At 32.7% G+C, this 14,834-nt stretch overlaps 1 protein-coding gene across 2 annotated transcripts in view; it reads right to left on the reverse strand.

The window, feature by feature from the left end:
* Cadm2 (cell adhesion molecule 2) overlaps positions 1-14,834 on the reverse strand; it is an 866,220-nt gene that overhangs the window by 229,334 nt on the left and 622,052 nt on the right. For both annotated transcript variants that reach the window (XM_090347865.1, XM_090347874.1), the window contains exon 2: positions 1,070-1,096. In XM_090347865.1, coding sequence (XP_090203991.1) covers positions 1,070-1,096 — 27 coding nt within the window. The remainder of the gene's footprint in view (positions 1-1,069; positions 1,097-14,834) is intronic.

Genomic DNA, 14,834 nt, shown 5'->3' on the forward strand with positions numbered 1-14,834 from the left:
TTAGCATTTAAAAGATCAACCTAGGCTGGGATTTTGGCCACGTTATAGAGTGCTTGCTTGCCTAGCATGCACAAAGTCCCAGGTTCGATTCCTTGATACCACATACATAGAAAAAAGCCAGAAGTGGTGCTGAGAACTCAAGTGGTAGAGCTCTAGCTTTGAGAAAGCTCAAGGACAATGCTTAGGCCCTCAGATCAAGCCCAAGACTGTAAAAAAAACAAAACAAAACTAAACTAAATTAAAAAAAAAAACATCGGCCCATAGTACAGAGTTAAACCCTTCTGTAAGAATAGATATCTAGAATTACAAGATGACAAAATTGAGTCATATATATATACATATATATATATATATCTTTATGGAATTGGAAACTGAAATAGATATGTATGTATACATGTAAATATGCAGATACAGATATATAAATAAATATACATATATATAAACACATGTATATTGGAATTCTTCAATATCATGAAGATTTGAACACAATATATCAAATATCATATGTTTTCTTGGAGATATTTTAGTTATTGAATGAGTGTATTCTCTTTCATATATATACATATACATATGTATATACATATATATATATGGCAAAAATATGATACTATTAGAAAGTAGAAGACTAGTAACAAACAGACCACAGTTCATACTATTCAATTTATATTTAGCAGATTAAATTTCCTTTTTATATGTTTCTGTTATGACATGCACAGATCTTTAAAACTTTCTATTGGATTTATGTTATGCTAGTTTTCTTTTTTCAGTTCTCAAGTTTGTCAAGGAAACTAAAATCAAAAAGCAAAAAGTTCATGCACAGAAATGCTTTCTCCAATGTGGAATAAAGTATCCTAAGTAAGAAATAAGGCAATAAAGCAAATTATCAGTGCAGCAAACATGCAAAATTGCAACATATATCCATAATTGAATAATTGAAAGAATCTATTCATACTGATGAAAATGTACACATTGGATCATCACCAACAAAATAGATTCTTCTATTTAGTAGAACTTGGAAGAATGGACCAAATAAATCATGGTGACTCATGCAAAAAGCAACGGAGCTCACCTTTAACTTTGTTCTTTGAAGCAGCCGCTGGTACCAAGGAAAGGTTGCACAAGAAGAAACAAAGATAGCAGATATTAGATTTAGAAAAAAAGCAAAAATTAGATTTTGTGTTATGATTAGCTAAAATATTTTTAAAGTATATTTAAGATTATGTGATTAAACATACAATACATGAATTAAATCTATGAAAAGCAAATGACAGTTATGTTTGGTTAGTCTGTGATTATAAAAAAATGTTAATAAGAGAATGATAGAGAGAAGCCACATAGTGACATTTCTGAATGTAAGACACCAATTCCTTGAAGGGAAGATGTGCTTCTCTGTGTCATTCCTAGCTTCATGATGTAATCAATAATCAATTAAAGTAAAGCTCATAGGTGTAAAATACAGGTTTAAGAATAAAAATATTATTAATTAAATTAAAATAAATTTCAAAGCTGGGCCATTAACTTTGATTAAATGTCAAAGACAGTGTGAACATTTTTCATACACCTTTCACATAATAATGAAAGTCAAGAATATTTTTGTTATTGTCTATCAATAGAACTGGAATAGAGAAAAAAAATCACTTGCTGTAGGTTAGATGTCTAGAAAGGAGAAAATTCAGGGTTTGATCTTAAATAGGTCCAACTCCAATATCTGTTGTTTAATATCCTGCTATATGGTGCTGGAATTTAAAGAAGTGAGCCACTAACTAAATCACAAGCAACCTCTCTATAACAAAGCCCAGCCTACATCATCTGATTCATTAATATTCATCTATTTTGGGACTTATTTGACCATATAGCTATGAAATTTGAAAACTTCATTATTTTAATTGGCATGATTCCCTTAAGAAGTAGAAATTTAAGCTTATTTATATCTAGTGGTAAACATGATTCAGGGCAGAAGTAAATTTAATGAGGAAATTAAATTAATTAGTCCTATAGGACAGTCTCTCACTCAAAGGAAGCCTTCTAGTCAAAATGCATAATTAGATACCTCTAAACACTTTTTGAAGTGATATATTCTACTTTGATTAGATATGATTTGCAAATGAAGATTAAAAGAGGAGGGGATGTTTGTTAATTGTCTAAATATTTTTGAAGAAGTTGACCATTCCCTAATTGGGGAATTATGTAATCTGTACTTCAGCAGATTGACCTTTACTGAAATTTAACTTACGTTTAGGTCTAGTTCTACATATGAAATCATAAATGATAATTCATCCTTCAAAGTTACTTATAACCCCAAAATAAATTCATTAAGATTCATTACATATCAGATTACATATAAGAAATTTTAGTCGGACACATACATGCACTTACCATTATTATCACTTTTATAAATTTAAATATTTTCCAAAACAATAGATTGAATTAGAATAAAAATATTTTAGAAAATCTGGATCAATTGTTTTCCTGAAAAGAGTCTACTGTTTATTCCAAAACTTTCCAATCAAGGTAGACTGTAGCAATCTTTAGAACAAGAAAACCCAAACTGTTTAGAGAAAGTTGATTTAAAAGAAAAAATAAACATTTTTTTCTTAGAAGTAAAAGAAAGGCATTTTAACTTTACTTTGAGATTTTTAAATTAATTTTGATATAACAGTTCATAATAAAATTAATTTCTTTCATACAGGCAATGATGGCTCAAGCTTGTAATTCTAGATACTTAGGAGGGTGAGATATGAGGATTGCAGTTTGAAGCCAGTTTAAGCAGGTAAGTCCCTGAGACTCTTATCTTCAATAAACTACTCAGAAAGGGTTGAAAGTGGTACTGTGCCTGGCTGAAGTGGTATAGTGCTAGACTCTAGCCAAAAAAGTTTAGGGATAGCACCCAGGCTCTGAGTTGAAGCTCTAGGATCAGCACATACACACATATATAAAGTTAATATCTCAATAATCACCTAATATGAAAAACCATTAATTCTTTTCCAGTATAAATATATTTTTAAATAACTTGGTTACTTCTGCTTGATTGTTTACATACAAATCTGAACAATATTTAGAAATTATGTAGCTCAGTGGGAAAACACTTAAATACCATGATAGAACATTATTCTATACAGAGTTTGATACTCAAAACTATACAGAAAGAAAAAGAGACTGCAGAAAACTTATCACTATCCTCTCTCCTTTTCCCAAGTTGCTATCTAAGATAACAAATATTGGTTGCATTATATTAAGCTATTAGCACATAGCATTAGTATTGTTTTTCACAATCTACTCAAATTGCCCTACTTAAAAGAATTTGTAAAAGAATAGTGTTTTTAATATATTTTGGTTTCATAAACAGTGTGATAACATACACATTAGCTTTCAGTTAAATTTCCACAATGTTGCCTACCAACAAATCTGCAATACCCACTCTTCATGTCCTTTTAGTGTCTGAATTCAGTATGAAAAATTTACAGTTGGTTTCATGTTGCTATACATAAAACAACTGAGATACTTTAAATCTTTCAGACAGAAGTTCTAAAGTTATTTGGAAAATAAATATTTAAATACATTGAATACTTTAACATAACAATGAACTAAAAAAGAAAGGAAAGAGAAAAAAGTGGATTATCAAATATTTTACATAGCTAATTTGTTATGAAATATTTCTCTCTTAAACCACAAAATTTTTCTTTTAAGTTTCTGTATTACATTTATCTATTATAAGTTTAGTTTATAATTCAAGGATTTTCTTAGTATGTTATAGGATTATATGCACTGAGAAATTTCTTACATACTTATAGTTTATTATTGTTTATAGCTTTACAGAGCTATTATTTGGATAATAAAATTAAATATAAAATTTCAAGCACAACTGTGCAGTATGTCAAGATATAGATTGGCTCATGCAAGGCCCTTGCAATTTTACTTCAGTCTCAGATTCATCACTTGAACATGTGTTCAAAAAATGTATTTACAAATTCTTAAGTTTTGATCCAGGTGCGGTGATTCATGCCTGTAATTCTATCTACTCAGCAGGTTGAGATCTGAAGGATCCCAAGTACTAGAGAACTTAAGACTCTTATTTCCAGTTAATGACTAGAAAATGGGAAGTGGGGCGGTGGCTCAAGGGATAAGGCAGGAGTCTTGAGCTGAAGAGCTCAGGGACAGTGCCCAGTCCTAGAGTTCAAGTCCCGTCACACACACACACACACACACACACACACACACACACACACACACACACACACACAGAAATCTTTGTTTTGAGACAATAGTAGCATCTTATATGAAAGGTATAACTAATCTACTATAAGGATCTATTTGTATTTTTTAAATAGTGAAATAAAAATTTTAAAAGCATGCGTTATTGAAAGTTCTCAAACATCAAATAAATGTAGTGGATTTTAATCTAAGATTCTTGGGCAAGCACCAAAATAAAAGACAGTAAAGCAAAGCTCTGCCTGCTTGTGTGTGTGTTCAGACAGCTAATACTAGACAAGGCTGGTTAATATAATTGGAAAGAGGCCAGGCTACCAGCCTTGTTAGCCCAATTATAATTCTCTGCATTTTCAATAAAAGAAGCCAAGATGACAGCAATACTGTCATAAATGTCATGTTCAATACTTGTACGATTTTCCATTGTCAGCACAGTCCAATTATAAGTCAATTGTAAAGTGCACATTGCATACCACCCAAAACTGACTGAAAATTACCTTAAAATGTGATTTTGACTGTGAATGTTGAAAAGAAAGAAATTAAAGTATTTTGACCATAGTAAAGTTTTAGATATGACATCCAGAGTTCTTCAATCTGTAATAAAAATAGAAGTTACAGATGTCTAAGTAGTTTCATATTTTATTAATGATATCACTAATAATATTAAATTATTTTAATTATAAGGTGAGTATTTATATATGTAGTTTATAGAAAATATGTGAATGAGAGTACTGTAATAGAATTTTATATTGATGTGGAATTTTTAGTTAAAATGAATCATATTACTAAAGTTAATCTCAATAAATTCCAAAACAAATGATATAAAAATGAATTCATTATACTAGCAATTCGGTTCTTTAATATGTTTGAAGGGGCACTTGCCTGGCTATTTGCAGGAGGTATTAGAACCTGAAAATTTGAATATTCTTTGTAAGAATTTGAGACACTAGAACAGTATTACTAAAGTAGTATTAAAGTTAGTGTATACAATCATGGTTTAAGAAATTATATATATTTGTTACTTAGTCACATTTCACTATTCTTTTAATTCATCTCAAATTAAGAGTAACTACCATATATTCTTCCTTTGATTGAAATATGGAGATAATGCACAATTTAATGTACTCACCCACTTAAAAGCTGAAATACCTATTGAAAATCAAATGTAATAAATAATTAACAAAGACATAACTCTTTCATGTTCATTCAGAAAGAGCTAATACTAAAGCTCTATGGTTTTTCTCTAAGATCATGTAAAATATTCCCAAATTATTGTGACATTTCAGCATGGGTTTTGATTTTGTCCTCCATGTGTAAATTAAATGAAAAATTAGATATATTAAGGAAACATTTTGTATCTGTAGATTGTATACAGATACAAGTAAATTAGTTGTTTTCCTCATCCACGATATAACTACACTAAAACAAAATGAATCAAAACAGGGCACATTAATAAGTATAATTTTAAAAGTGAAAAATTTCTCATAAAATACACAGGAAAAAATACACATGCAGGTGTTGATGGCTCCCAGCCATGCAGGTGTCTGAGATTCTGCATTCAAACCCAACCCAGGCACTTAAGTCTGTGATCTCTTATCTCCAATTAAACCCCACAAACAGGAAGTGACACTGTGGCTCTAGGGCTTGGGCAGTAGCCTTGAGCTGAAGAGCTCAGGGACAGCCCCCAGGCCCAGAGTTCAAGTCTCATGACGAACCAAAAAAAAAAAAAATACACCATTAGGTAACAATAACATCCCTGCTGCTTCTAGGAGGAAATTTATGAAAATGAACATATTAACATTTGATATGTAAATGAGATATAATATTTAACAACAAAATATTACCAAACTGTGATTGGAAAATCACCTCATTATGCACATTAGAGAATTCTGCATTCATCTGTAAATTAAAACACTACAGTAGATGAAAATTAGGTATTTTAAGTCCACTAAATAAACTCTAGTCATAAGTAGATGTAATAACTAATATTATAGTACTAGTCAATGTTAAATGATATTCTTACAATATATCACGTTGTTATGAATAAGGGATAGTATTACTACATTTAATTTATCAGATATCACATTAGTATAATCTGAAAATATGAAATTGCAATGCAATATAGCCACTTATATTGATTTTTGAGGCAGTATTGTGGCTTGAAGGTTTGAACTCAACCTTTCTATTATTTTAGCATGATCACAGCCCTTTTGGTTTTAGTTACTTTTCTTAGGGCATTTCACATTTCCTCTCTCCTTGGACTGCCTATAGGCCTTCCAAATAGGACAACCACAATGCTTATCTTGGTTTCTGACACTATCTTTTTCCCAGGCTTTACCTTGAACCATGATCTTTCTTTGTGTCCCAAGTAATTAAGATTAGAGTTTACCAACAATCACTACCAGTGGTGAATCTTAAACATTATAATTCCCTTCTAGAATTTATTAGAATACCTAGTCTTAGGAAAGTGTGCCCTCAATCAACTTCACTAGTTTTTCCTTCTTAATGATCTCAAAATTTTTCATACCAGGAAAAAAAAGTGAAAAAATAGTGTTCAAAATGTTTCAGAAAAAAACATTGTAAGTTATATCCTGAGGCATCAAATGTTTGATAATGGGAAATTTCTTTTAGAAGTAAAACTTAAACTAAAAACTAAGGAGAAAATGAGAAAAGCAACATTATTTTATTCCTAACAAGGTCTTAAATTTAGCCTGTAATTGCCAACCACACTGACGTCAACAAAAAAGAGAATACCAGACACTATCTAGCTTTCTTACCTTTCTTAAAAGGACTTAACACCCAAAATGTACTTGTGTCAAAATAATCACAGATAGGGCCGAGAGTTTGGCCTAGTGGTAGAGTGCCTGCCTAGCATGCACGAAGACCTGGGTTTGATTCCTTGGTACCACATACACAGGAAAAAGCCGGAAGTGGTGCTGAGGCTGAAGTGGTAGAGCTCTAGCCTTGAGAAAATCCAAGGACAGTGCTCAAACCCTGAGCCCAAGCCCAGGACTGGCAAAAAAAAAAAAAAAAAAAAAAATCACAGATAAAATCATACTTGTACTTTGAAATCACAATATTCAATAATTCAGGAAACGTAAAATGTGGCAGATTAATATGATGAAACTAATATTTAATGTGACAAACTGCACATAAATTTGACAATTGGTTCTAATATTAATTACATTCCATGAAAAAAGAAGTAGATAAGAAACCTAAAAGGAATATCAGCTGGGAATTAAGGAAATAGCGCATTCATGCCTGCATGAATTCATGGATTCACTTCCAAGAAAAAAATGATTCATCAAGCAATTGGCATATGTGGATTTGTTTAGCTCTTGTCTTGGGACTTAATATACAGTTATATTCAGGCCCTATTTGAATGGTTAAATGGAAAATAGCACTATGACTTTCTTTTTTACATAGCTGACATTCATAAATTTAATTATATCTTGGAAATCATCTGTTGTTTGCAAAAATAAGTTCTGGATATGAAATATTGGTTAGATTTTCACATTTTTACATGCTTATGCCTTCTGATAATAAGAGCCATTATATAATTTTACTTTTTTAGATGATCTACTACAGTTTTAAGTTGTGGTATTTCTTATTACCATTTTATTTTCAATATGGTAGAGTGTGACTGTACATATCAAGTGAAATTGCATTTTTTCATATGTATAGATTCATTTTCTGTGAGATTAAAGTCAGATTTATCTTGAACATAAATTACTTAGGATGCATACTGGTCAAATTGTTCCATGGAAATAATTCTGGTTTATACAATGTACTAAAGCCATGGAATATTAATAATTTTTATCCAAAGTAATCTTTCAGTTCAAGAGGGATGTGACAAAACATTATTGTAAGCATTAACTCTATTTCATGTATATTTTACAATTTAAATTTAAAAATACAAGTATTTGTCTTCCATATTCCACATTTTTAAACTCAAAATTAATTTTGTGTATCAAAATACCCAATGCTTTTTATTAAGATTTTTTTCCTCTTCACTGTTTTTGTGCATCTCTCATAGGGTTCATAATATATACAACTATCTTATTTTATATTTGTTCCATCTACATTCAAGAACCTCTTCCAATCCAGGAGCATGGGAGGTTTTTACACTTTCTTAGTTCTGCTTTGATTTCCATTTTCAGGTTTTAAAATTTTTCATCATAAAGGTCATTTACATCCTTAAGTGAATTCCTAAGTATTTAATTTTCTTTGAGGCTATTGCAAAAGGAGTTGCTGTCCTGATTTCTGCCTCACTCTTCTTGTTGATGGAAAACATAAAAGCCTTTGATTTTGGGGGGTTAATTTTATAACCTGCTACCTTGTCAAAGTTTCGAATCAGCTCAGGCAACTTGGGAGTGGAGTCTATAGGGTTCTTCAAATACAGAACCATGTCATCTGCAAAGAGGGAAAGTTTCATTTCCTCTTTCTCTATTTGGATCCCCTTTATGTTTGCTTCTTGCCTTATTGCTCTTGCTAGGAATTCTAAGACTAAAAATAGAGCTCTGTTTTGACCTAGCAATCCCACTCCTTGGCATTTACCCAAATGTCCAGAAACAAGGCCATATTAAAGTTATTCACACAACAATATTCATTGCAACATTGTTTACCAAATCAGATGCCCCTCAGTATATGAATGGATCAAGAAGATGTGATACTTATACACAATGGTATTCTATGATGCCATCAGAAAAACTGACATTGCCCCATACATAAGGAAATGGAAAGACTTGGAAAAAAAATCAAATTAAGTAAAGTAAGCCAAACCCAAAGGGGAATAAGTTCAATGGTTTCCCTCATTTGTAACAATTAGTACACATTTAGGATTCTTCTGGCAGAGGATCACAATAGCTCAAAAGCTATGTACATATGGTCATACAGCTTGAGACTAAATGAAATAACTCTAGGATATGGAAACAAGAGGTTTGTCTTTGTTGTTCTTAATGTACTATATAAAGTTATTTCTTTTCTCTGTTTTTCTACTTATGGTTAATGTCATGTGGCTACTGTATCTGTCTTTGTTATCTCGCATACTATATCTAAATTTATTTGTTTATTTGAAATATGAAAGGGAAGGGGGAAAACAACATGATTGGTAGGGGGTGTGGGGAGGAAAAGGGAGAAAAAATATGAGAACGGGTATTAATGTTCGAGAAGTAATGTACTCAATACCTGACAAATGTAACTATAATCCCTCTATTCATTATCCTGATAATTAAATACACTGAAAAAATAAAAAAAGGAAATCATTGTGAAACCACAGAAAAAATATCTTTAATTTTCTGAGTCACTACCAATTTTTAAACCTCTTTTCCTTATATATTTCTAAATTCCCTGTAGGCTTATGACTTTTGCTCCAATAAATACACAGAGAAGTTTCTAGTCAAACAGAACATAAATGCATATCGTTAGAAGACAGTGTAAAATAAATGCAATCCCTTCGATATTTCAGACATATATTTCTATGAAAGGCTTAAGAAACAGCAGACACAAAAAGTTTGCAATCAAGCAAACATATGAGCAATCTTTGAAGTTACATGGTATTCCTTCCTTAAAACAGAAATTTCCTTACAAATATCCTAAATCTGCATGAAGACCCGAGTTCGATGATTCCTCGGTACCGTATCATAGAAATAAAAGCCGGAAGTGGTGCTGAAGCTCAACTGGTACAGCTCTAGCCTTGAGAAAGTCCAAGGACAGTGGCACTCAGGCCCTGAACTCAAGCTCAGGACTGGCAAAAAAAAAAAAAAAAATGCAAAGTAACTAGTCCTCTTGTACTCATACTAGGCAGGGCAGAATTGAAAAGTGAATAGTTTAAAGACTTATTGTAATCCAAAGATGGTGGAAAATTAACAAGCTACCAACAGAGCTCTCTCCAAAGAAGATGAATTTTAGTGTTCTACTGAAGTATTTGTGTCTACAGAGTCATAACAAGTAAGTCATAATGATATAGAGATTTATGCCAAAGGAGAAAATTGTAAGTGGCCTGCATAAGAAGGGAGATTTAAACATCCCCCCATTGGTGGCAGTGTGGTGCAGGCAGCGGCACCCAGAGGAGCTTGACAAAGGTGGTGGCAGCAATAACACAGCATATCCAAGGGCTTTCCACTGAACTTTATCATGAATTTAAAGACTAGGAACAGTTCAGATCCCAGCTAGCCATAGGCAGACACTGGGAGAACTTGTCACATTGGGGACCTTTGTAAACAAAAGGGAAAGCCTGAGTACCCCACAAAAGGCATCCTTCCTCCCCTCTAGAGAACAACATCTAAAAGGAGAATGCTTTTCTTTTTATATAAAATACAATAGTATTTTATTGTCTGGGTGATGTGTAGAAGCTACAGTTACATTCATCATGTAGTGGGTACACTGCTTCTTGAATACTGATACCCCTTTCCATGTTTTTCTTCCAATTTCCCTACTCGCACCCCATCCCAATCATCTTGTTTTTCCCCTTCCTTTCCCAATTTCAAATAAACACATAAATGTAAATGCAATATACCAGGTACCAAAGTCAAATGCAGTAACATAATGAGATAAACCATAAGGAGGAAAGAAAAGAGAAAGAAATTACATAGTACATTAAGAACAACTATAACAGATAAACCTCTTGTTTCCATATCCTAGATCAATAAGATATTATATTTATACACAATGGAATTCTTATACTACCATCAGAAAGAATGACATCACCCCATTCGTAAGGGAATGGAAAAATTTAGAAAAAATCATATTAAGTGATGTCAGATCCAAAGAAACATAGGCTCTGTGGATTCCCTCAGTTGTGATAATTAGTACACATCTAGAATTATCTGGCAGAGGAGCATAATAGCTCAAAAGCTATGTGCATGTGGCCATATAGGATGAGGCTAATCTAAATGAATTCCAGAATGTCATTTTTGAAAGTGGCATGGAGTCTGCCAGAGCCCGTGGCTGTAACACTTACTGGAAAAGTAGCAACATTTTTGAAGAAAGTAAAGGAATTTGATATCCTTGCACCTCTCCTCACTGGTGAAAAACAATAGCAACTGATCCTTGATGAGGTAGCTCTGCCTAGGGGGAGATAGGGTCTTTGCTCAAAAGCAAAGACAGGTTCAGCATTGCAGACTTATTGCAATACAACTCTCAGTTAGTAGGGCACCTTGGAATTATAAAATAAAAAAATCCGTAATATCACACTATAAAAAAAAAAAAAAAAACCTGCCTAGCTCTTAAAAGCTGAGGGTGTTTTCAGGTTTGATTAAAAGGAGGGTCTCAGGAGTTAGTTCCTCCGAGGAAATCCAAAGATTCCAGATAAGTCACAGTATCACCCTTTACATACTGGCCATACAAGCTCACTGCAGAGATTTTAAGCAGCAGAAAAGAGCCACTGCTCTTCCACACAAAGCAAATTCCCCCTCCCACCAAGTTAGGCTGGAAGACAGCATAAAAAGATTCCAAATCTGTAAAGCAGAACTTTTCTCTGCGCTCTCAATAAAGTTGACTTGAGGATTTATCTGTTCACTTTGAGTCATAAGTTAGGTTTAGGCAGGCCTGAATCTGGGAATCTAAGTATAGCCACACCCACGTACCAAGAATGCTTCTGAATCCAAATAAGTCACAAGGAATGCTGACTACATCAAATAAATCAAAGACTCTGCCATAGCTACTGAATAGAGAATTTTAGGGAGATATAGGCCAGCCAAATAAGTTGCAAACTAATTTTTCTCCACCCTCTTCTTTTGTATTTTCATGGCTTTTGTGTTTACTGGGGTGAGTACTACTGTTAATTGCATGCATACTTAATTTGGACTATGTTTTTGATTACACAATTTTCTATTTTTCTATCATTCCCAGTATTTTAACTATATACATATATATATATATATAATTTAAGTCTTATTTCTCTTCCTCTGTTTCTTTCCTTCCTTTTATTCCTTTATTCTTTTTTGTATCCATATGACCCTCAGTAGAGAACTTGATCAAAAAAGAAGAAAAAGTGTGGCTTAAGGTCAGGAATATGGACTGGTGGTAGAGTAGCTGCCTAGAATGCACGAAGGCTTTTGTTCAATTCTTTGGTACCATATACACAGAAAAAGCTGGAAGTGGTGCTGTGGCTCAAGTGGTAGAACACTAGCCCTGAGAAAGGGCTCAGTGCTCAGGCCATGAATTCAAGTCCCAGGACTGGCAAAAAAAAAAAATGTGGTACACATACTCAATGGAAATCTATGCTTCCATTGAAAAGAATGACATTGCCCCATTCTTAAGGAAATGGACTTGGAAGAAATGATATTAAGGAAAATAATCCATACCCAAAGAAACACAGGGTGCAAGGTTTCCCTCATTTGTAATAACTAGAATATATCTAGGAATCTACAAGTTAATCTAATGGATAGTAGAGGAGAAGTAATTATGCTTGGACATGACTAATTAAACAGTACTCTAAGCATCACAGAATGAGAACATAGGAGGATATTCTTAAGAGAGATCACAATGCCTCAATAGCTATGTGGCTATGACCATATAAAATGATGCTTATTAAAATGAACTCAGAAACGGACACAAGAGGTTTCATTTTTTACTGTTCGCAGTCATTTCTATTTTCTTTCTTTTATTTACCCTTTTGTTTATTCCCTGTTGTCACTGTTTTGATTTTTATATCCTTTGTCTTAAATATAAGTATGTTGGATTTAGAAAGGAGAATCACAGACAAGGTGGAACAAAAGGTGAACTAATGCAGCAGCCATCAACACTAGGCATTTTGTTGGAAATAAACTTTACAATTTGTATGGAGGAGAGTCAGGCAAGAGGAAATTAGGAGAAAATGAGGGAGGGGCTTACACTGTCCAAGAAGAAATTTACTCATTACTTTACTTATGTAACTATAATCCCTATGTACATCACCTTTACAATAAAATTTAAATTAAAAAAAGATTGAAAAGGAAAAGTAGGGAATAAAGAGACTTATTTTACTGAGCAACTTTAATTACACATCAATCCTTAGAGGATAACTTAGAATCAAGGTACAGGGATTTGCTCTATGGTCCTGTCTCTCCATATGCAAAATTTCAATTTCAACATCCCAACTTAGGGACTAACTGCTAACATTGATGAACCTATGTGGAGACATCATTTTCAGCCAAAGCTCGTAAGATTTGTCTTTTTGTCATATACAATCTGGGCTTGCTTGGATGTTTAATGACAACTGTCCATTTTTTATTGGAATAATAGTGGAGCTACCATAGTTCTGCATTTGCTATGAAATTGAGTGGCATTCACCATACATTTCATAATAGTAGGTAGAACATGATATGGGACAATGCATCAACAAACAAGTAGGATGTCAACATATATTTCTTAAATGATACAAGAGTTTGCAATCACTACAATGGATAGATGGGCTGCATTGTTGTAAAGATTGTTCTATCAGATTAAATAAAATAATGCCAAGTACTTGGGATTTATTTAACTGAGAAGACTGACAAATTGATTTTGAGATAAGTATTTTGATTAATCTTTTCCTTCATCCCATCACATATACGTTTCTGCAGAAACTATCAACAAGCTGTGTGTTGGCTATCAGAGAATAATTTTTTTTCTCATATTGGTGGAAGAGCATGAAAATGTAGCTCCTTTGAGAATGTGAAAATAAAATCATTAATAAAAATAATTCAAGAAGGTGGGACAGGAAACAAATATTGAATCAAATACAGTTAAACAAAAACAGAAAAAAGTCATCAAATGAGTTAATAAGATAAATAATTTGTTTTGAGAAATTATAGCACAATAGAGTAATATAAAACATAAGGACTTGTGCTCCATTTTTAAGCAAATAGTCATGAAGGGACTGTAACTTCAATGTTCCCTTAGTTCCCATTACTGGGTACAGAGTAAATATTGATATGTGTGCAAATGGAGGATGTGGAAAGGAATAACTTAAAGAACTGCATCTAATCTGCTTCAGTGTTCTTTCAGGTAACCAATTTCTTTTCAGGTATTTCAAAAATGGAAGATTTTAGTTGTAGTTTTTTAAATAAATGGGAATAGATAAAACCTCACACAAATTAGAAAACTATTAAACTTATAGTACATACACAGAAATTGAGATATGATGGGCATTTAGAAACTTTGGATTCCTTACTATCAAGAGTAGAGATTTAAAAAAGGCTATACATATTCCAATTTCTTCCATGCGGTCCTTCCTGTCCCTACCACTAGAACTCTTGATTTCAGTAGCCATGTTATGGTTCAACTGTTCTATGGAAAAATTATCCATCAGACTTGGAAAGAAAAAGTCCAGTGTCTATGGAAAAGTGCCATTTTTCATACTTTTACAAACTACTTTATATGCACATACTAATAAACAATTGGGAAGTCCCAGTGGGTATTTAGAATTGAAAGGAAGATATAATTAGTTGTCAAGATTTCTAAATAGTCCAACTATAACTAAATTTATTCAGTTTGTTTGCATTTGAATCTTTTGCTAATCCTAAAATCCCACCTGGGATGATTTCAGAGATTCAGAGAATCTGAGTTGGAAAATACCATTGAAGATTATCTGGTCTAACTTCCTTCCCAGAATTGATTATCTAATTCTGTGTACTCTAAATTGAAGGGCAAAATAGTTGCTCAGC

Source organism: Megascapheus bottae, chromosome 1 (genome assembly GCF_031878675.1).
Source record: "Megascapheus bottae isolate mThoBot1 chromosome 1, mThoBot2.hap1, whole genome shotgun sequence".
NCBI classification, from domain to species: domain Eukaryota; kingdom Metazoa; phylum Chordata; class Mammalia; order Rodentia; family Geomyidae; genus Megascapheus; species Megascapheus bottae.